The following is a 23,542-nucleotide window of genomic DNA, read 5'->3' as shown; positions in this document are numbered from 1 at the left end:
CCTCAGACTTTTGTATCTTTTTCCCGACGGAAGAAGGTGGAAGAGAGAGTGTCCGGGGTGCGTGGGGTCCTTGATTATGCTGGCTGCTTTTCTGAGGCAGCGGGAAGTGTAGACAGCTTCAATGGATGGGAGGCTGGTTGGAGTGATGGATTGGGCTTCATTCACGGTCCTTTGTAGTTTCTTGCGGTTTTGGACAGAGCAGGAGCCATACCAAGCTGTGGTACATCCGGAAAGAATGCTTTCTATGGTGCATCTGTAAATGTTGGTGAGAATCGTAGCGGACATGCAAAATTTCCTTAGCCTCCTGAGAACGTAGAGGCCTTGGTGGGCTGTCTTAACTATAGCGTCGGCGTGGAGGGACCAGGCCAGAAATGTTACATTAATTTAAGTTTCCTTGAAAGGTTTTGTTGCAGAAAGACTGCGGTGACTCGATCAAAAAGGCAACCCTTCCAGGGACCATGTCTGTTTATTCCCATCCTATTCATGTATTTGTCAAGAGGCCCATTAATAGATACGATAGTGACTTTTAAGGGGCGTCTTGACAAATACATGAATAGGATGGGAATAGAGGGATATGGTTCCCAGAAGGGTAGGGGGTTTTAGTTCAGACGGGCAGCACGGTCGGTGCAGGCTTGGAGGGCCGAAGGGCCCGTTCCTGTGCTGTAATTTCCTTTGTTCTTTGTGCTGCACGACTGGCAACCTTCTGAGTGAATCGAAATAGGAAAAGAAATATGAAGGGGAAAGAGCTGCTTATATTTATTGCGCTGTTGGCTGTAAATAAATATCACGAGTCATCGGGGCAGCTGTGCAACATTACAAGGCTGTCCAAACTTGGATACAGTCCAAAGGTAATAGCCCAGGGGCGTATCCAGAGTAAAATAGTTCATAGTTCCGAGGTTTAATGTGGTGATTCGGTGAATTCTCATTGTATTGGTTGGCAGAAGGCATAAAAAATCCTGTGGGGTGGGGTGAGGTGTTGTTGGGGTGGGCGGGGGGAGCGGGGGGTGGGGGGCGGTGGGGGGGGGGGGGCGGGGGACAGTGTCGACGCATTTTCTTCTCGCGAAACTGTTATTCTGTGGAAATTTCCAACCTGCTTTCAACCTGAATTACTCATAACCCTCCCCAATCGCAGCAGATCATTGATTCAATGGCACCATCTTGTGGTTATAAGGGTTTACCTTTTTGAGAGAAGATTGTTTCTCTCTCTAGGTGTAAATACACAAAGAAAGCCTCGGGATAGGATATTCGGGCTCCACCCCCTTACCCCCCCACAAACCCCCTTCCCCCCGCTCCCTGGCCAACCCCACACCCCAACAGGGAGGGCGGCTCAACTCATCATTGGCTGTCGGCGGGATCTTCCAATCCCGTCAGAGCCAAAGGCCATTTGAGTTGCTGGCAAGCCACACTGCCTTGTCTTGGGTGCTGGGGTGGAAGGTTGCCTACGGCAGGACTGGAAGATCTCACCCTTGGTTTTATATAGTGTCTTTCGTGACCTCAAGATGTCCCAAAGCATTTTGCAGCCAATAAAGCAGTTTGTGGAGTCAAGTCACTGTTGTATTATGGGAAATGTGGCAGCCAATCTGTGCACAGCCAGGTCCCACAATGTGACAATGGCCAGGTAAGTTATCCCTTGGGATGTTTGTTGCGGGATCAATATTGGTCAGGCTACTGGGATGAAATCCATTGCTCGTCTTCGAAAGCTGCACTTTGCTGTGACGCAATCATGGCTCATTTGACAGCACACTTGCTTCTGAGTCACAAGGTTCAGGGTTCAAATACCACCCCAGGGCCTAAGGCCAAAATCCTTGTAATCCCACATTTTTATCCCACTAATCTCCCAACCCACACATCAAGGAACACGAAGGGGCAATCTAGCAAGGCCAATCCACCTAACCTGCACATCTTTGGGCACTAAAAGGGCAATTTAGCATGGTCAATTCACCTAACCTGCATATCTTTGGGCACTAAGGGGCAATTTAGCATGGTCAATCCACCTAATCTGCACATCTTTGGGCACTAAGGGGCAATTTAGCATGGCCAATCCACCTAACCTGCACATCTTTGGACTGTGGGAGGAAACCCACACAGACACAGGGAGAAGGTGCAGACTCCACACAGACAGTGACCCGAGGCCGGGTCCCTGGTGCTGTGAAGCAGCAGTGCTAACCACTATATATCTTTCAGTTGAGACATGACCCTTCAGTCCTCTCAGGTGGATGTAAAAGATTGCGTGACATTATTCTGCAGAATAGGGGAGCTCTCCCTGGCGTCCTGGGCAATATTGACCCCTCAACCAACATCACCAACAAAATCCATCATCTGGTCATTGTTAAGTAGCTGTTTGAGGGAGCTTGCTCTGTGCAAATTGGCTGCCGCATTTCCCACATTGCAACAATGGCTAAACCTCAACTGTACTTTGTAATGACTTCAACGAGGCTTCTTGGAGTATGAGCTCCCTGATTGGAGTCATAATTGCCTGCCCAATCAGGGAGTCTCATCTGTATATAAATACAGGAGTGTCAGGTCTATTGAAACTCTGGATTCTGACTATGTACCTGAAGCACTCTAGGGCCGGAATTTAACCGGCACGCCCACCCCAATTCCGGGGGAGGGCGAGGCTCGGAGAACAGCATTCTCTGTTGGCCTTGAGCGGGATCATACGAAACACGGATGGACGTGCCGGTAAAATTCTACGCTAGGAGTGGAATTGTGTTTGTGAATAAAGTGAATCTTTTGACTTGATTTGATTTATTATTGTCACATGTGTTGGTATACGGTGAAAAGTATTGTTTCTTGTGCACTATACAGGCAAAGCATACCCTTTATAGAGAAGGAAAGGTAAGAGTGGAGAATGTAGTGTTACAGTCATAGCTAGGGTGTAGAGAAAGGGCAACTTAATGCGGGGTAGGTCCATTCAAAAGTCTGATGGCAGCAGGGAAGAAGCTGTTCTAGAGTCGGTTGGTACGTGTCCTCAGACTTTTGTATCTCTTTCCCGGTGGAAGAAGGTGGAAGAGAGAATGTCTGGGGTACATGGGGTCCTTAATTATACTGGCTGCTTTTCCAAGGCAGCAGGAAGTGTAGACAGAGTCAATGGGTGGGAGGCTGGTGAAGGGACTCCGGCCTCTGAGGAGTTATTTCATAATTCATTGGCTGTGAAGCACTTTGGGTGCAAGTCTAACTCTTCCTCTTTGTTGAATGAGCAGATGGGACTTCTTTAATGCATCATGAGATAGGCAGCATCGTGACACTTGCTCACCCACACAGTGAAGTATCAGCTTAGTTTTACATTCAGATCTCTGGACTCAGATCTGAATTTGACTCAGACAACTGAGCCTATTCCAGTATTTTATGTGGAATCAACAAGTTTTATGAACATTGCCATTGACAGGGTTGTGACTGTTGCCGTTTCAGATGCAAAGGTCGATCTGATCAAAACAGAGTGAAGTTATTTAATCTTCAAGTTACAAACATGCACGGTGATTCAATCTTCCCATAACCTTTGTCTGTTATTTTAAATAAAATTCTAATCATGCCATTTGCAGAGAGAGGGCAGCACGGTGGCACAGTGGTTAGCACTGTTGCCTCACAGCGCCAGGGTCCCGGGTTCGAATCCCGGCTTGGGTCACTGTCTGTGTGGAGTCTGCACGTTCTCCCTGTGTTTGCGTGAGTTTCCTCCGGGTGCTCCGGTTTCCTCCCTGTGGTGAACCATCGTTGGTTCCCACTGGATAGTGCTGAGCCTGGGGCTGGCCAGTACTACAAGGGTATACATATGTTACTGTTGGATTGTGCTATTGTTGCTGTTGGGGTTAGGGTGGGGTTGTTACACCTTTGTACTGTAGTGTTGTGGCACATCCTAGTCGGGCTCCGCCTCCTGGGAGAGGTATAAGAGTCCCTGCTCTGGCCGGGACCCCTTCAGTCTGGGATAGTGTATATAAGTTCTGGTAGCTTCGTTAACAGTAAATAAAAGCCTTTCATTTACTGAGCTTCAAGCCTCGTGTCTGAATAGCGCATCACTCCCACAGTCCGAAGATGTGCAACTCAGGTTGATTGGCCATGCTAAATTGCCCCTTAGTGTCGGGGGACTAGCTAGGGTAAATACATAGAGTTATGGGGATAGGACCTGGGTGGGATTGTAGTTGGTGCAGACTCGATGGGCCAAATGGCCTTCTTCTGCACTGTATAATTCTATGATTCTCCTTTACTGAAATCATCAACCAGACCATGATGAATTGTCCATCAATCATACACAGAGCCCAACTTTCCTTCCAGATGATGCCAGGAAAGCAGCGAGATGAGCTATGTTCGTATTGTTAAATATTAGAAATAAGGTATAGCGTTAAATGGGTTTAATTTAGTGTTTCTGTGTAAGAAGAGTAAATCTCAAATTAGAGATTCCTGTCAGGCAAAGGTGTTTGCATGTGTGGGGGTTTTGGTCAATTCAAAATGTGTTTCTATTGTGTTGAAAGGGTTAATGACATGTAAAGTAAACATGTTTGAAGAAGGAAAGAGATGTTGCTTAGCAACCAGGGGCCCCTTTAGGGTAGGAAAACGTCTTGTGATTGTGTTTAGCTGAATTCATAGCAGTTGGTGACAGGAAGATGACAGAAGATGACAGGAGAGTGTGCAGCTCTCAGCTTTGCGAGAAGAAACTCCATTCAGTCAAGTAATGGTTAAGAAAGCCAGTGCCAAAAATCTAAAGAACAGCTAGTTAAGGAAAGTAGAGAAATGAAGAGAAGGTTCCAGGAAGCCTGAAAGTTAAAAGGAAAAGAGGAACTGGAAGTAGAACAGAGTAGTGTTCACTGAAGACAGACAGAGTTGCCTAGTGAGAAACCGGAAAGATATCTGAAATGTTTCTAAGGTTTGTGATATCTTACCACAGCCAGTGAAAGGTTGCTTGAAATAATCATGGAGCAATCAGTAGCTGGATCTCGGGGTTTGTGAAAAAGCATTTCAAGGCAAAGGAATCCTTAAAGGAGAGTTGGAAAACCTGGGGGCAGATCCTTGTTAAAAACAGTGGAGAGAAAGTTTTGTTTGAAAGAATAGTTGGAAAATCCAGAGGTGGATTCTTGTTGAAAAGAGCTGATGGAAAGCATTGTTTGAAACAAGATTTTAAAACGTGATATTTTTGAGAGTGGAATTTGGAAACAGTCACATAACAATCATCTGGGGGGGGATTTCAAGAAGAAATCCATGAAAAATCAACTCAATGGCATCTGTCACCTGGATTCGGAGTGGGGTGCTATCCTTTAAATCAATGAACATTTGTGAAGATAAGGGGGAGTGAAGAAGTATTATATTAAAATCAAACTTTTCATGTTTAATAAATAATATTTTTCTTGTTGTTAGAACATAGAACATAGAACATAGAACATTACAGCGCAGAACAGGCCCTTCGGCCCACGATGTTGCACCGACCAGTTAAAAAAAAACTGTGACCCTCCAACCTAAACCAATTTCTTTTCGTCCATGAACCTATCTACGGATCTCTTAAACGCCCCCAAACTAGGCGCATTTACTACTGATGCTGGCAGGGCATTCCAATCCCTCACCACCCTCTGGGTAAAGAACCTACCCCTGACATCGGTTCTATAACTACCCCCCCTCAATTTAAAGCCATGCCCCCTCGTGCTGGATTTCTCCATCAGAGGAAAAAGGCTATCACTATCCACCCTATCTAAACCTCTAATCATCTTATATGTTTCAATAAGATCCCCTCTTAGCCGCCGCCTTTCCAGCGAAAACAATCCCAAATCCCTCAGCCTCTCCTCATAGGATCTCCCCTCCATACCAGGCAACATCCTGGTAAACCTCCTCTGCACCCTCTCCAAAGCCTCCACATCCTTCCTGTAATGTGGGGACCAGAACTGCACACAGTACTCCAAGTGCGGCCGCACCAGAGTTGTGTACAGTTGCAACATAACGCTACGACTCCTAAATTCAATCCCCCTACCAATAAACGCCAAGACACCATATGCCTTCTTAACAACCTTATCTACTTGATTCCCAACTTTCAGGGATCTATGCACACATACACCTAGATCCCTCTGCTCCTCCACACTATTCAAAGTCCTCCCGTTAGCCCTATACTCAACACATCTGTTATTCCTACCAAAGTGAATTACCTCACACTTCTCCGCATTAAACTCCATCCGCCACCTCTCGGCCCAACTTTGCAACCTGTCTAAGTCTTCCTGCAAACTACGACACCCTTCCTCACTGTCTACCACACCACCGACTTTGGTGTCATCAGCAAATTTGCTAATCCACCCAACTATACCCTCATCCAGATCATTAATAAATATTACAAACAGCAGTGGCCCCAAAACAGATCCCTGAGGTACACCACTTGTAACCGCACTCCATGATGAATATTTACTATCAACCACCACCCTCTGTTTCCTATCCGCTAGCCAATTCCTGATCCAATTTCCTAGATCACCCCCAATCCCATACATCTGCATTTTCTGCAGAAGCCTACCATGGTGAACCTTATCAAACGCCTTACTAAAATCCATATATACCACGTCCACTGCCTTGCCCCCATCCACCTCCTTGGTCACTTTCTCAAAAAACTCAATAAGGTTAGTAAGGCATGACCTACCTGCCACAAAACCATGCTGACTATCACCTATCAATTCATTACTCTCCAAATAACTATAAATCCTATCCCTTATAATTTTTTCCAACATCTTGCCGACAACAGAAGTGAGACTCACCGGTCTATAATTCCCGGGGAAGTCTCTGTTCCCCTTCTTAAACAATGGGACAACATTCGCTAACCTCCAATCTTCTGGTACTATACCAGAGGCCAACGACGACCTGAAGATCAGAGCCAGAGGCTCTGCAATCACTTCTCTTGCCTCCCAGAGAATCCTTGGATAAATCCCATCCGGACCAGGGGATTTATCTATTTTCAGACCCTCCAGAATATCCTGCACATCCTCCTTATCAACTGTAATACTGTCTATTCTACTCCCTTGCAACCCAGTGTCCTCCTCAGCTATATTCATGTCCCCTTGCGTGAACACCGAAGAGAAATATTGGTTCAATGCTTCACCAATCTCCTCCGGTTCCACACATAACTTCCCTCTGCCATCTATAACTGGCCCTAAACTTGCCCTAACCAACCTTCTGTTCTTGACATACCTATAGAACGCCTTAGGATTCTCTTTAACCCTATCCGCCAAAGATAGGGTTAAAAGACCAATTCGCAATCCTGTGACTCTGTTCTCCATTGTTTTTTAAAAAGTAAAACTTTACAGTCTTCTGAGCCAGGGTTCCATTCTGGGATCTTCCTGTCCAGTAGTAATACCAACTCGGATTGTAACAGTGAATATCAAGTTGTCAACTGGATAGAATCATAGAATCCCTACAGTGCAGAAAGAGGCCATTAGGCCCATTGAGTCTGCACCAATAACAATCCCACCCAGGCCCTATTCCTGTAACTCCATGCATTTACCCCACCAATCCCCCTGACACTAAGGGGCAATTTAGCATGGTCAATCCACCTAACCTGCACATCTTTGGACACTAAGGAGCAATTTAGCATGGCCAATGCACCTCACCTGCACATCTTTGGACTATGGGGGGAAACCAGAGCACCCAGAGGAAATCCACGCAGACACGGGGAGAATGTGCAAACTCCACACAGACAGTGACTCGAGGCCAGAATCAAACCCGGGTCCCTGGCGCTGTGAGGTAGCAGTGCTAACCACTGTGCCACCGTGCCGCCCAATAATTACCATCCATTATATACCCCGCCAAGGTTTCCAATTCTGTGAAAAATAATAGAGGAAAATATCAAGGAAAGTTTCTGACTAATTCAGATTGTGTGGACTGACTGTTTTACTGTTTGTGTCCAGATATATGAAAGGATACCCTCCCAATTCTCCCTACATCGGAAGTTCTCCAACGCTCTGCCACCTTCTACCCGTGAAGGCTGCGTTCTGCTGTCTGAGGTTAGACAAGGTAAGGGACTCACTGCCTCGATAAGTGCCCAAATGACAAAGATGGTTCTGTGCAGGCAAGCCACAAAAAGACATAGGCTGGAATTTTCCGGTGTCGCACGCCACCACTACCAGCAAGAACGGAGAGTTTGGCGCTCAGCCAAAACTCCATTCACTGCAGCGGGACTGGAGAATCCCAGCCGCGGCGAAGTTGGAGAATTCCAGCCACAAACTACAGCAGCTCAATTGGAGGGTAGCACAACAGCATTCGCACTCCGGAGATATCATCAGTGGACACACCCTCCAGGATTAAAGTTTATAAAGTTTATTTTATTAGAGTCACAAATAGGTTTACATTAACACTGCAATGAAGTTACTGTGAAAATCCCCTAGTCACCACATTCCGGCGTCTGTTCGGGTACACTGAGGGAAAATTTAGCACGGCCAATGCACCCTAACCTGCACATTTTTGGACTGTGGGAGGAAATAGGAACAACCGGGGTGAACCCACGCAGACACGGGGAAGACATGCAGACTTCGTACAAAAGTGACCCAAGCTGGGAATTGAACCCGGGTCCCTGGTGCTGTGAGGCAGCAGTGCCAACCACTGTGCCACCGTGCCACCCAATTGTGATGATACGTGGCTTTTCAGGATGATTCCTATTTCTCGATCCAGGTGTAACAGCCTCTTATTCGGAAAGAGTTAGTATTGCTGTCTCTTTGTTGTATGAAAGTTGTAAATCTTCCCGTCTATTCGTCTCTCTGCCAAACCCAAACACAGTAAGAAGTTTAACAACACCAGGTTAAAGTCCAACAGGTTTATTTGGTAGCAAAAGCCACACAAGCTTTCGAGGCTCTGAGCCCCTTCTTCAGGTGAGCCAAACACAGCAGCCAATAGTTTGATGTGCGACAGAATTACATAGAATTCATAGCACAGAAGTGGGCCATGCAACCTGAATGGTCTATGTGGTGTTTACACTCCACACAAGCCTCCTCGCTCCCTATTTCATTTGATCTCATCAACATATTCTTCCATTTTCTTCTCACCCATGTACTTATCTAGCTTCTGATTAAACATGTCCAGAGGCATGGGTGGAGAAGAATTTTCCGCCCTGTTTACAGCAGGCGGGAAGGCCAGAGGGGTCAAGAAATCCACCAGGAGCCCCAAAATGGCTTTTGTGCTGCTGGGATTTCCCGTTGAGATTCTCCGCCCCCCCCCCCCCCGCTGCCAGCGATATAATGGGGTTCCTGCCATGAAAGGTTGGGAACCCCATTAACATATATTAACACCCACTGAGCAGGCCACCCCACCATGTAAGGAATTCCATCCCCACCAGCATGACACCATGTTGGCGGGGTTTACAACAAATCTCAACAAACGAGGACTTGACAAACAAAATCCACCGGGGGCGCACAAGTAACTACAGCCTCCGGGATGGAGAGGGTCTTTCTTTCTTGCTATTTTCCTTTTCCCTCTGTAAGCAGTAGTTTTTTTTGAGACACAGGGGGCCTGATTTTACTACTTTGATTCTAAGCGCAATTCAGATCTGACTTGGAAATCTGCTCTCAGGCGCCCCCATACGCACTTAGCCTGAAAAAAGAATTGTGGGTCTGAATCGCACTGTGGGCGGGGCTTCGTGTGCCCGAAATGATCGGAGCTCTGAACTGCGCATGCGCAGTCAGAACAAAATTTGAAAAAGCGCGCCCGTGTCAGATCGCTCTGGGGCCGCTAAAAACGGAGAAAGCGGCCCGGGCCCGAAAAGCAGGAGCGATGGCCCCCACAGACATCACTGTCTCCCTTATCCACCCACCTCCTTGCTACCCAGACCGATCACGACCCCCTGACCCCTTCCCCCGCTACCGATTGCCCGCAGTGTGGCAGCAGACCCCCCTGCCCCTCCACCAGAGATCCATCTGCCTCTCCCCGGCCCCCCAACACCACCAGTGAACAATCGGGACTCCCCCCCCCCACCAACCAGAGATACATCTTACCCGCCCCCCTCCTCCCCCCGCCAAACCAGAGAACGATCTGGTCTCACTCCACACCCCCCCCCGCACCCAGACAACCGTCCAGCCTCATTACATCCCCCCCTCCCCCGCAGAGAATGATCTGGCCTTACTGCTCCCCCCCCTCTCCCCCAGAGGATGATCTGGCCTCACTCCCAGCCCACCCCCCCCCCCCCCCCCCCCCCCCCCCCCCAGTGAATGATCTGGCCTCACTCCCGCCTCACTCCCCCCCCCCCTCTCGGGCCTCGGTAAAGTGGGCATCTGTGCAGATGCGGGCGCGGATTGCATTAATGGCCCCACGCTCGACTTTGCCATGTTTTTGCACCGGTTTCCGGGCGCGACGCAATGGTAAAATCAGGCCCTGAGAGTGAAGAATCAGACATGATGGAAAGTAACCAGAGAGAGTCCAGAACTCCCTTCTCCCTGGCAAACGCATAAATCTTTCCCCATAAGTCTACAGTAGCTTTATGTCAGCTTGATCCTTCACTGGTGCGGCACAGTGGCACAGTGGTTAGCACTGCTGCCTCACAGCGCCAGGGACCTGGGTTCGATTCCCGGCTAGGATCACTATCTGTGTGGAGTTTACACATTCTCCCCGTGTCTGCGTGGGTTTCCTCTGGGTGCTCCGGTTTCCTCCCAAAGACGTGCTGGTTAGGTGCATCGGCCATGCTAAATTCTCCCTCAGTGTACCCGGACAGGCGCTGGAGTGTGGCGACTAGGGGATTTTCACAATAACTTCATTGCAGTGTTAATGTAACCCTACTTGTGATTAATAATAAATAAAACATTGAGAGTGAGTGAATAGTTTTTCAACCAAAGTGGTGTCCCATATCCATTTGTTATTAATTTCTTTTGGAAACCATTCAAAAGAATCAGAAGTGTCACAAAGAATAGTTCTCTGAAACCAAGAACATTCAACATGCACGATTGAGTAATTTTGAGTGAGGAATTGTGTGACAATGATTGCTATCGCAGATGGTGAAACTGACTGCCCTGATTGTAACATGACAATGTTGTGGAGGAGGTGTCACTGTAAGTTACAGACTGTTGCTTGGATAGACGCTGCAACAGAAAAGCACGCATGCTTTGAATGCAAACTTCACTGTGCAAAATACATCTTTCCCATTTGAAAAGAGAACTTGGGCGGACTTTTCCCGTCCCACCCTCCACGGGGATCGTAGCGGGTGGGGCACAATCCAGGCAAAGGTCCGTTGACCTCGGGTGGGATTTTCCGGGTCTTGGGGCGAGCGCAGCCGGAAAATCCTATCTTTTGTGTTTGTTTAGTGCCTTTCAGATTATCCCAAAGTGCTTTAAAACCAATGGTGAAACATAGCTTGAAAATGATGCTGTAAGATTTTTCGTATTTTTTTATTCATTCGTGGGACACGATTGTTGCTGGCTGGCCAGCATTTATTGCCCATCTCTAGTTGCCCTTTGAGAGTCAACCACATTGCTGTGACTCTGGAGTCACGTGTAGGCCAGACCAGGTAAGGACAGCAGATTTCCTTCCCTGAAGGACATTAGTGAACCAGATGGATTTTTCCGACAATTGACAATGGTTTCATGGTCATCAGTAGATTCTTAATTCCAGATTTTTTTTTTATTGAATTCAAATTCCACCACCTGCCGTGGTGGGAATCGAACCCGCGACCCCAGAACATTAGCTGAGTTTCTAGATTAATAATCTAGTGATAGTACCACTAGGCCATTGCCTCCCCATCTGCTGGAGGGTAGAGGCGCCTTATTTCATCCACAACATATTTCCCGCCTTATTTCCCATTTCATTTGGTCCTGTTGTGTGATATAAACCATGCAGGTCTATTAAAAACCCGGTGATAAATTGTGCTTGGCACCTGCCTCACTTGCTTCATTGTTCCGTTAAGGGTTGTAGACACAACAGCTTCGAAGATGCAAAGGCCTATGGCTTCAAGAATAAGCTGATCATTGTATCTGTGGAGACGGCGGGCAATGGGCTGTACAATTTCATAGTTCCACTGCGGGCGTACTACAGGTCCAGAAAAGAACTCAACCCCATCGTGTTGCTGCTCGATAACCCGTGAGTGCAATTTCATTCATTTATTCCCAGTCGCGTGCGTGTACTTGAGGTTGTCAACCCTTCGACAGAAAGGTACACAAGGATTGGTGGAAAGAGTAAAGGAGGCTCTTTATTTGAAGATAAGGCTGTGCGCAAATATTTTGGGGTGAGCTGGAAAATCCCACCCATAGAGTTACTGGGACACTAAGTAAGGTACATCTGACCTCTATTGCTGATGAACATAAGAACATAAGAAATAGGAGCAGGAGTAGGCCATCTAGCCCCTCGAGCCTGCCCCGCCATTCAATAAGATCGTGGCTGATCTGAAGTGGATCAGTTCCACTTACCCGCCTGATCCCCATAACCCCTAATTCCCTTACCGATCAGGAATCCATCTATCCGTGATTTAAACATATTCAACAAGGTAGCCTCCACCACTTCAGTAGGCAGAGAATTCCAGAGATTCACCACTCTCTGAGAGAAGAAGTTCCTCCTCAACTCTGTCCTAAACTGACCCCCCTTTATTTTGAGGCTGTGCCCTCTAGTTCTAGCTTCCTTTCTAAGTGGAAAGAATCTCTCCATCTCTACCCTATCCAGCCCCTTCATTATCTTATAGGTCTCTATAAGATCCCCCCTCAGCGTTCTAAATTCCAACGAATACAAACCCAATCTGCTCAGTCTCTCCTCATAGTCAACACCCCTCATCTCTGGTATCAGAGATGCTTGCAGACTGACTGGGCATCATGGGGCTAAGGCATTACATTCTGTTTCGAGGTAGTAATAATTGATAGAACTTTAAGGAATGCTCCCTCAAAAGTGAATGCACTTCACATCAGTACTGCTGCTGGATAACCTGTGAGTGCATTTTCATTGATTTATTTACAGGGAGGGAGTGTGGACGAGGCCCAGAGCATCCCGCTCTCTCCCCAGTTGAGTCCCTGAAGTGGCCAAGGAATGGCCAGTTCGGGACCAGCTTTCACCCAGCCTCAATTTTTACGGCCGGCAGGAGGAGGTCAGAGGCCAGTGGGGGAGAGCCTGGCAGATCAAGTCCCACTTCCTTAAGATTCATGCTGAAAAAACATAGGGCATTGATGAGGCCACACCTGGAGTATTGTGTGCAGTTCTGGTGTCCTTTTCTGAGGAAAAATGCCCTTGCTATAGAGGGAGTACAGCGAAGGTTTACCAGGCTGATTCCTGGGATGGCAGGTCTGTCATATGAGGAGAGATTAAGTCGGTTAGGATTATATTCACTGGAGTTTAGAAGAGTGTGAGGGGATCTCATAGAAACTTATAAAATTGTAACGGGGTTAGACAGGGTAGATTCAGAATGTTTCCCAATGGTGGGGGAGTCCAGAACGAGGGGTCATAGTTTGAGAATAAGGGGTAAACCTTTTAGAATTGAGGTCAGGAGGAATTTCCTCACCCACAGGATGGTGAATCTGTGGAATTCACTACGGCAGAAAGTAGTTGAGACCAAAATGTTGTGTGATTTCAAGAAGAAATTAGATATACCTCCAGGGGCTAAAGGGATCAAGGGATGTGGGGGGAAGGGGGGAATCAGGATATTGAATTCGATGATCAGCCATGATCAAAATGAATGGCGGAGCAGGCTTGAAGGGCCGAATGGTCTACTCCTGCTTCTAGTTTCTTTGTTTCTATTTCCTGCCGCCAGTGATTTTCCTGTTTAACCTCATCCTCCACTGTCTCCGCCTTTGTCTTTGAGAATTAAATGTGTTGATCTCGGCTCATAATCACAATTGCACAGATCCCCAAAAGTGTTTCAAATTAATGAACAGAATGCTTTGACGCAATGGCTTTATATAAGTTGTGATGTGTTTTACAGGCCAGATAACCACTTTCTTGAGGCAATCTGCTGTTTCCCAATGGTTTATTTCATGGTGGGGTGCATTGACAAGTAAGTATCAAAGCATTGTCTCAATCAAAAGCCAGAATTAGGTTGTGTGATTAAGCTGCTATTTATTTGGTTCCGCCCTCCAGACATGAAGGCAGCAGAGTCCCCAATGTGCTGTACCATGTTGGAGTTAGATGCAGGTTTCATTTTAAAAGTTTACAGTTTAAAAGTTTATTTAGTAGAGTCACGAGTAGGCTTACATTAACACTGCAATGAAGTTACTGTGAAAATCTCCAAGTCGCCACACTCCGGTGCCTGTTCGGCTACACAGAGGGAGAATTTAGCATGGCCAATGCACCCAACCAGCATGTCTTTCAGACTGTGGGAGAAAACCGGAGCATCCGAAGGAAGTCCACGCAGACACGGGGAGAACGTGCAGACTCCACACAGACAGTGACCCAAGCCAGGAATTGAACCCGAGTCCTTAGCACTGTGAGGCAGCAGCACTGACCACTGTGTCACTGTGCCGCCCCTAGATTGAGAATCCATAACTCAGTATGTTGATTACCACCGCATTAGTGAACCAGAATCTCCACAGTGCAGAAGGAGGCCATTTGGCCCATCGGGTCTGCACCGACTCTCTGACAGAGTACTTTACCCAGGCCCTCTCCCCCTGTCCTATCCCAGTAACCCCACACATTTACCATGGCTAATCCCCCTAACCTACACATCTTGGTACACTCAGGGACAATTTAACATGGCCAATGCACCTAACCTGCACATCTTTGGACTGTGGGAGTAAACCGGAACACCTGGAGGAACCCATGCAGACATGGGGAGAACATGCAAACCCCACATAGACAGTGACCCAAGCCGGGAATTGAACCCGGGTCCCTGGCGCTGCGAGGCAACAGTGCTAACCACTGTGTCACCCGCTGTCGGTCACTCCACGGGAAGTGTTTTTTTTTGCTGGCACTGTATGTTAAGTTAGCACATTTTAACTCTTGATGTCTATCTCTTTGTTTCCTTGGGCATATCCCTCAGTCTGGATAATCTACTGCAGTGTGGGATTATTTATGCTGACAACCTGGTCGTTGTGGACAAAGAGAGTACAATGAGTGCCGAGGAAGATTACATGGCTGATGCAAAGACCATTGTTAATGTCCAAACAATGTTCAGGTAAGAATATTTCTGCCCACGTTACATAACTGCAAATGAGTTGCTGGCAAACTCTCAATTAAATTGACTGCTCTCTCATTGTGCATAAATACGGATCTACATTTAGATAGCAGCTTCTATCATCTCCGGATGTCTCAAAAGTACTTTACAGCTGTGATAGCCCGGAGGGTGGGGAATCCCTGAATGATCTCCCTGTAGGACTCATAGAATAAGACTTCCTGGCTGATTGGCAATTATCTTACCAGGTGGAACTTGCATTCTGAGTCCCACAGGGAAGTCAATCAGGGGTCCCCCATGTAAGTCCTGGGGGTTATCACTGCAGCTAAGGAAGTACTTTTGAAACTGTAGTCACTGGTGTAATATACAGTGAAATCCTTATTATCCAGCATGTGCGGAGAATGAGTGTTACCAGTTAGTCAAAGTGATGGGGTTTTTTTCATTCATTTGTGGGACATGGGTGTCGCTGGCTGGTCAGCATTTATTGACCATCCCCAGTTGCCCTTGGAGGGCAGTTGGCCTGGAGTTACATGTAGGCCAGACCAGGTAAGGACAGCAGATTTCCTTCCCTTAAGGGCATTAATGAACCAGATGGGTTTTTCTGACAATCGACAATGATGTCATGGCCGTGAGTAGAATCTTAATTTTTATTGAATTCAAATTCCACCATCTGCCATGGCGGGATTCGAACCTGGATCCCCAGAATATTTCTAGATGAATAGTCTAGCGAAAATACCACTAGGTCATTGCCTCCCTGGTTTATGGGGAGATCCATTTACCAATGGAATAGAGCACAATACTTGTGGCAAGAACTAGTATGCAAGGATTCAGGAAATGAAAAAAACATTATTCTCTTTACTCCTAATCTGCAACAGTGCATTAAAAGATAGTTAAAGTATAAAATAATTCAGCGTACAGGTGTGGGTTCCGGGTAACTTTGTATTTGCTTCCAATTGGTAAAGTGAGGATTTTTATTAGGGGACCATCAGAAATTCTAGTTGGTAGAGAGTGCCAGAAAGCACAAAGTTTACTGTAGTAACATAACAGAGCAATGGAATTGGAAAATTGATCGTAAATAGTGATGATTGAGAGTAAATAGCAAGATTCCACAATTGGCAATGTGATTGTGGCATGGTTACCTGATTTTAGCGATGTTGATTGAGGGGTGAATAAGGGAAGTTAAAGTTATTAGTGCCACAAGTAGGCTAACATTAACACTGCAATGAAGCTACTGTGAAAATCCCCAAGTCGCCACACTCCAGCACCTGTTTGGCTACACTGAGGGAGAATTTAGCATGGCCAATGCACCTAACCAGCACGTCTTTTGGACTGTGGGAGGAAACCAGAGCACTCGGAGGAAACCCACACAGACACGGGGAGAACGTGCAGACTCCGCACAGACAGTGACCCAAGCCGGGAATTGAACCCAGGTCCTTGGAGCTGTGGGGCTGGAGTGCTAACCACTGTGCCACCCAATGTTGGCCATGACCCCAGAGAAAACTCCTTCAGATTAATGCCATTGGATTGTTCACATCCATTTGAGACAGCAGATAGGGCCTCAGTTTCCCAGTACCTCTGACAGTGCAGCATCCCCTCAGGAATGCCTTGAAGTGCCAGCCTCGCATTTTCTGTTTAAGTTTCATGAGTGTCTTTTATTCTTCCATGGACTATGTGCCTCACTGGCAGGGCGAGGCAACTTGATGCCCATCCCGAATTGCCCTTGAACTGAGTGTCTTGCTGGGCCAATTCAGAGGGCACTTTAAGAGTCAACCACATTGCTGTGGGTCTGGAGTCACATGTAGGCCAGACCAGGTAAGGATGGCAGATTTCCTTCCCTAAAGTGCCATTAGCGAACCAAATAGTTTCATGGTCACCATTACTGAGGCTAACTTCATATTCCAGATTTTATTATTTGAATTTAAATCCCACCAGCTGCCATGGTGAAAGTTTAACCCATGAATATTATTAAATTAGAAAGAGTGCAGAAAAGCTTTATTAGGATTCTTGATGGTTTGAGTTATAAGGAGAGGCTGGATAGACTGGGACTATTTTCCCTGGAGCGTAGGAGGCTTAGGGGTGATCTTATAGAGGTCTATAAAATAATGAGGGGCATAGATCAGCTAGATAGTCAATATCTTTTCCCAAAGGTAGGGGAGTCTAAAACTAGAGGGCATCGGCTTAAGGTGAGAGGGGAGAGATACAAAATGGTCCAGAGGGGCAATTTTTTCACACAGAGGGTGGTGAGTGTCTGGAACGAGTGGCCAGAGGAGGTGGGTACAATTTTGTCTTTTAAAAAGCGTTTAGACAGTTAGATGGGTAAGATGAGTATAGAGGGATATGGGCCAAACGTGGGCAATTGGGACCAAAACAGAAAATGCTGGAAAATTTCAGCAGGTCTGGCCGCATCTGGAAGGAGAGAAAAGAGCCGACGTTTCAAGTCCAGATGACTTTGTTTCAAGTCCAGATGACTTTGTTTCAAGTCCAGATGACTTTGACAAAGGGTCATCTGGACTCGAAACGTCAGCTCTTTTCTCTCCTTACAGGTGCTGCCAGACCCGCTGAGATTTTCCAGCATTTTCTCATTTTGTTTCAGATTCCAGCATCCGCAGTAATTTGCTTTTATCCAGGGGGCAATTGGGACCAGCTTAACATAGAACATAGAACAGTACAGCACAGAACAGACCCTTCGGCCCACGATGTTGTGCCGAGCTTTGTCTGAAACCCAGATCAAGCTATTTCCTCCCTATCATCCCGAGGTACTCCATGTGCCTATCCAATAGCTTCTTAAATGTTCCTAAAATTTCTGACTCCACTATCCCTGCAGGCAGTCCATTCCACACCCCAACCACTCGCTGAGTAAAAAACCCACCTCGGACATCCCTCCTATATCTCTCACCATGAACCCTATAGTTATGCCCCTTAGTTACCGCTCCATCCACCCGAGGAAATAGTCTTTGAACGTTCACTCTATCTATCCCCCTCATCATCTTATAAACCTCTATCAAGTCTCCTCTCAACCTTCTCCGCTCCAAAGAGAAAAGCCCAAGTTCCCTCAACCTTTCCTCATAAGACCTACCCTCCAAACCAGGCAGCATCCTGGTAAATCTCCTTTGCACTCTTTCCAGTGTCTCCACATCCTTCTTGTAGTGAGGTGACCAGAACTGCACACAATATTCCAAATGTGGTCTCACCAAGGTCCTGTACAGTTGCAGCATAACCCCACGGCTCTTAAACTCAAATCCCCTGTTAATGAACGCCAACACACTATAGGCCTTCTTCACGGCTCTGGTAAAAGAAAGGGCAGCATGGACAAGTTGGGCCGAGGGGCTTGTTTCCATACTGTAAACCTCTATGACTCTCTCATTCTATGTCCCCAAATCATTTACCCGAGCCTCTGGATTACTATTCCAGTAATGTTACCACTCTGCCACCCTCATTGTCGGGACTTGATTCGCCAGCCCTGTGACTCAAAGGCGAGAGGGCTACCAACTGAGAGCTGGCTGAAACATAAAGAGAAGTGAAACAGGGGTTTATGCCTCCTCATTCCAATCCAGTGAACCATACAGCAAAATGTTCATTTGATACGGACAAGATCTGGCTCAGCAGTGAAGCCAAGTGTCCAGGTTCACATTGGAAGAATGTGATTAACTCTTGGATGACGTTAGTGGAATGGGGCGTGGATCAGATTGTCTTATCCCCGTTGCCAGGCAGTGCTTTGTAAAAGGGCAAAATATCAGAAAGAAAATACAAAGAATAACTGCCAGTTGTCATCGGATGTCAGCCCAGTGACATCCTTAACTTTCCATATCATAGAATCCCTACATGCAGAAGGAGGCCATTCAGCCCATCGAATCTGCACAGGCCACAATCCCACCCAGACCCTATCCCCCATAGCCCCAAGTATTTACTCTGCTAGTCCCCCTGACACTAAGGGGCAATTTAGCATGGCCAATCCACCTAACCCGCACACCTTTGGACTGTGGAAGGAAACCGGAGCATCCGGAAGAAACCCATGCAGACACGAGGAGAATGTGCAAACTCCACACAGACAGTGACCCAAGGCCAGTATTGAACCCGGGTCCCTGGTGCTGTGAGGCAGCAGTGCTAACTATTGTGCCTCTGTGAGATACTTTCCTGGTAGTTAGTGTGAATGGCCCTCACTTCATGAAGGGGAAATAAAAGATAAAAACTGCAAAATACTAGTGTGGTGAACCATAGATGGTTACCACTATGGGTACTGAACCATAGATGGTTATCACTATGGGTACTTGTACATATGTTACTCTTGATACTGTTGGGGTTAGGGTTGGGGTGTTCCACCTGTTGGTATTGTTCTGTGGTACACTCCGGTTGGCTCCGCCTACCTATAGGAGTATAAAGGTCACTGCGCTGCCTAGTGACCCTTTAGTCTGGGATTGTATTGTTAAGCAGTATGCTCCATTCTTGTTACTAATAAAAGCTTTTATTTCCCGGGTACGATCCAGCCTCCCGAGTGAATTAATCGCGCATCAACTAGAATTCTGAAAAAAAATCACAAAAAGATAGAAAGACGTAGCAAGTACATGGAAAGAAAGTGATGGCCGGAATTCTCCGCCCACGCCTGCGGCTGGGATTCTCCAGTCCCGCTGCAGTGAACGGAGTTCTGGCTGAGCGCCAAATTTTCCGCTCTCACTGGCAGTGGCGGCGGGACGAACGAGACTGGAAAATCCTGGCCGATGACACAGGTTAACGTCCCAGCCTGATGCTGATGCTGCCGGACTGGTTTGGAAATTTCTGGAACTTTCTGTTCCATTCTTGGATCACAGTGCCATTGGTTCTGGACAGTAAGTTCTAGATAAGCAGATCATTTGATTGCCGAACAAAAACATTAATGTTATTGTCTGCGAAAGAAGCAAGAAATATTAAACTCTATATTGCTTATAGGACAGCAATGTATTCATTATGTAATGATGCAAGCAGCAGTGGTCTCCATGGTAATGGATATCCAGTATCTGTTCTGTTGTTAGTGATCTTTTTTTAGTGCCAGTTATTCACATCTCATCACGCTAATTATTTTTGTTGGGTCAGGAACTCAAAGGATAATGGCAGGGTGGAGGGAAGGGGGGGTCATAAAGATAAGTCAACATTCCGTGGGCGGGCACGGTGGCACAGTGGTTAGCACTGCTGCCGCACAGTGCCAGGGACCCGGGTTCGATTCCCGGCTTGGGTCACTGTCTGTGCGGAGTCTGCACTTTCTCCCCGTGTCTGTGTGGGTTTCCTCCAGGTGTTCCGGGTTCCTCCCACAATCTGAAAGACGTGCTGGTTAGGTGCATTGGCCGTGCTAAATTCTCCTTGTGTTCCCGAACAGGTGCCGTATGTGGCGACTAGGGGATTTTCACAGTAACCTCATTGCAGTGTTAATGTAAGCCTACTTGTGACGTTAATTTTAAAAAAATTCAGCTACATAAAAATCATAGAAAACGTACAGTGTTGAAGGAGGCCATTCGGCCCATCGAGTCTGCACCGACAATGGTCCTATCCACGTCACCCTGCATTTCTACACTGCTAACCCTCTAATCTATGCATCCCAGAACACTAAGGGGCAATTTTAGCATGGCCAATCAACCTAACCCGCACATTTGGAGTGTGGGAGGAAACCGGAGCACCCGGAGGAAACCCACGCAGACACGGGGAGAATGTGCAAACTCTGCACAGACTGTCACCCAAGCCAGGAATTGAACCCAGGTCCCTGGAGCTGTGAGGCAGCAATGCTAACCACTGTGCCACCGTGCCGCCCCAGCATCATGGAGGATTTGCACCTCCACTCCATTTTGAGATGCGAATCCACCATGATCTGTTCGAACGCTGGAATGGACTTGAGTGGGTTGAATAGCTTCCTTTTTCCTCATGTTTCTATCTGTTGAACATTCACGAAAGTGACATTGCATTCTGGTGTAAGAGAGTTGCAACTGTGAAAATAACAATAAGAGGTCCAGTACAATTCTCTGCCACAACAGACTATGAGACATAGGAGTAGAAGTAGGCCATTGGGCCCATCGAGTCTGCTCCACTATTCAAAGAGATTGTGACTGATCTGATGTGATAATCCTCAACTCCACTTTCCCGCCTTATCCCCTAAACTCCAAAGATGTGCGGGTTAGGTTGATTGGCCATGCTAAATTGCTCCTTAGTGGCAGGGGGATTAGCAGGGTAAATACATTGGTGTTACGGGGGATAGGGCCTGGGTGGGATTGGAGTCGGTGCAGACTCAATGGGCCGAATGGCCTCCTTCTGCACTGTAGGATCCAATTTCAATTTCAAGCCTCGATTCCCTTATTGATTAAAAATCTGTCTCAGCCTTGAACATTCTTAACGACCCAGCCTCCACAGCCCTCTGTGATAAAGAATTCCACAGATTCACTACCCACCGAGGGAAGAAATTCCTCCACATCGACCACCTCAGATCAGCCAAAGCTCTATCCTTTATTTCAATACCGCAGCCATGCCCAGAATTCTGATTGGTGTTGGGAATATTTACTCATATAGTTTGAATTTGAAATAATAAGATTCCAAAGCATTTGTGCATTGGAAAATTAATTCTCGGAAATCAACCTGGAGCAGATCTTTGTGTAGTTCACATGTTTCCTCAGGACCTCCCTCTCACCCCCACCCAACGACAAGAGAATGGAGATGTATTATTGCATTTGATATACCACATTCCATTTCCAATTCTCTTCCCGCAACAAGTGGCGCACTGAGGCAGATTTTTATCTGCTTCCATAGCTAGTAATTCCCAGGACAGCTCGCTGGTCTGTCCCCAGGGGCTTATAATTTGAGGGACACCACTCCACATCAAGACTAGCTGACCAGGAGTCTCTCCCACTCTTACCTTCAGTCATTGGCGTGTTTGGCACACTCAACCTGCAATATGAACTGTCCTTGGCCATCAGATCCTGGGGTGAGACTCAAAGTAAGAAGTCTCACAACACCAGGTTAAAGTCCAACAGGTTTATTTGGTAGCAAAAGCCACTAGCCTTCGGAGCGCTGCTCCTTCGTCAGGTTAGTGGGAGTTCTGTTCACAAGCAGGGCATATAAAGACACAAACTCAATTTACAAAATAATCATCATAAAATGCCATTATTTTGTAAATTGAGTTTGTGTCTTTATATGCCCTGTTTGTGAACAGAACTCCCACTTACATGATGAAGGAGCAGCGCTCTGAAAGCTAGTGGCTTCTGCTACCAAATAAACCTGTTGGACTTTGACCTGGTGTTGTGAGACTCCTTACTGTGTTTACCCCAGTCCAACGCCGGCATCTCCACATCGTGAGACTCAAACTGAGAGCTTCTGTCTCAGAGGCAGGGATGTTACCCATTGCGCCAACAAGACCTCCAATATAGCACATTATCTTCCCATAAAGCAATAAGTTTTGTTCACCACATTCCTTCAGTTGAAATTTAGCTTCTTAGTGAGATAATTACCTGCAGTGGAGCAAGATCATCGCATCATAGAATCCTGCAGTGCAGAAGAGGCCCTTCGGTCCATTGAGTCCGCGCCGGCATGCGAGAAACACCTGAACTCCCACCTAATCCTATTTACCAGCATTTGACCCATAGCCCTGAATGTTATGACTTGCCAGGTACCTTTTAAAGGATGTGAGGCATCCCGCCTCCACCACCCTCCCGCCTCCACCACTCTCCAAGGCAGCACATTCCAGACCCTCACTACCCTCTGGGTAAAAATGTTTTCCCTTCCATCCCCCTAAACCTCCTGCCCCTCATCTTGAACCTATGTCCCCTCGTGACTGATCCTTCAGCGAAAGGGGAACAGCTTCTCCCTATCCACTCTGTCAACGTCCCTTATATATGGCCCTTGCCTTGCCTCCACTTCACTTCATTTTGCCACTTTGCCAATATTTCTGTGTACATAAATGGACCCAATGCCATTCTATCCATAATCAGAAGTCTCACAACACCAGGTTAAAGTCCAACAGGTTTATTTGGAATCACGAGCTTTCGGAGCGCTGCTCCTTCATCAGGTGAGTCCTGATGAAGGATCAGTGCATTAAAAGCTCGTGATTACAAATAAACCTGTTGGACTTCAACCTGGTGTTGTGAGATTTCTTACTGTGCCCACCCCAGTCCAACGCTGGCATCGCTTCATCATTCTATCCATACAAAAGTGCAATTGCCTTGGAGATTTTGATTGTTTATAATCACCAGCAACACTTGTGACCATGACCGATCAAAGCTGTCTGGATCACAAGCTTTTTTGGGTTCTAAAACGGTCAAGGTGTTAGAAAATAATGAATGATTACATTTTTCTTCCAGTGGTTAATCGCATTTGGACATCATGTGTTGTGTTCACTGTTTTAGGTTGTTTCCCAGTCTCAGCATCATCACGGAATTGACTCATCCGTCAAATATGAGGTTCATGCAGTTTCGAGCCAAGGACTGTTACTCACTCGCACTTTCCAAATTGGAAAAGGTACCTCCACATTTGATCAATTGGGCCAGTGGACTGACAAATGGCAGATGGAGTTTAATT

At 46.8% G+C, this 23,542-nt stretch overlaps 1 protein-coding gene across 1 annotated transcript in view; it reads left to right on the top strand.

The window, feature by feature from the left end:
• The window catches only part of kcnt1b (potassium sodium-activated channel subfamily T member 1b), a 423,250-nt gene that overhangs the window by 369,715 nt on the left and 29,993 nt on the right, over nucleotides 1-23,542 (top strand). Inside the window, exons 19-23 of the mRNA XM_078226287.1 lie at nucleotides 7,863-7,968; nucleotides 11,837-12,009; nucleotides 13,832-13,903; nucleotides 14,885-15,019; nucleotides 23,371-23,482. Coding sequence (XP_078082413.1) covers nucleotides 7,863-7,968; nucleotides 11,837-12,009; nucleotides 13,832-13,903; nucleotides 14,885-15,019; nucleotides 23,371-23,482 — 598 coding nt within the window. The remainder of the gene's footprint in view (nucleotides 1-7,862; nucleotides 7,969-11,836; nucleotides 12,010-13,831; nucleotides 13,904-14,884; nucleotides 15,020-23,370; nucleotides 23,483-23,542) is intronic.

This window comes from Mustelus asterias, chromosome 13 (genome assembly GCF_964213995.1).
Source record: "Mustelus asterias chromosome 13, sMusAst1.hap1.1, whole genome shotgun sequence".
In the NCBI taxonomy this organism is placed as follows: domain Eukaryota; kingdom Metazoa; phylum Chordata; class Chondrichthyes; order Carcharhiniformes; family Triakidae; genus Mustelus; species Mustelus asterias.
The sequence above is the reverse complement of the archived record's forward strand: the minus strand, read 5'-3'. Positions and strand labels throughout refer to the sequence as shown.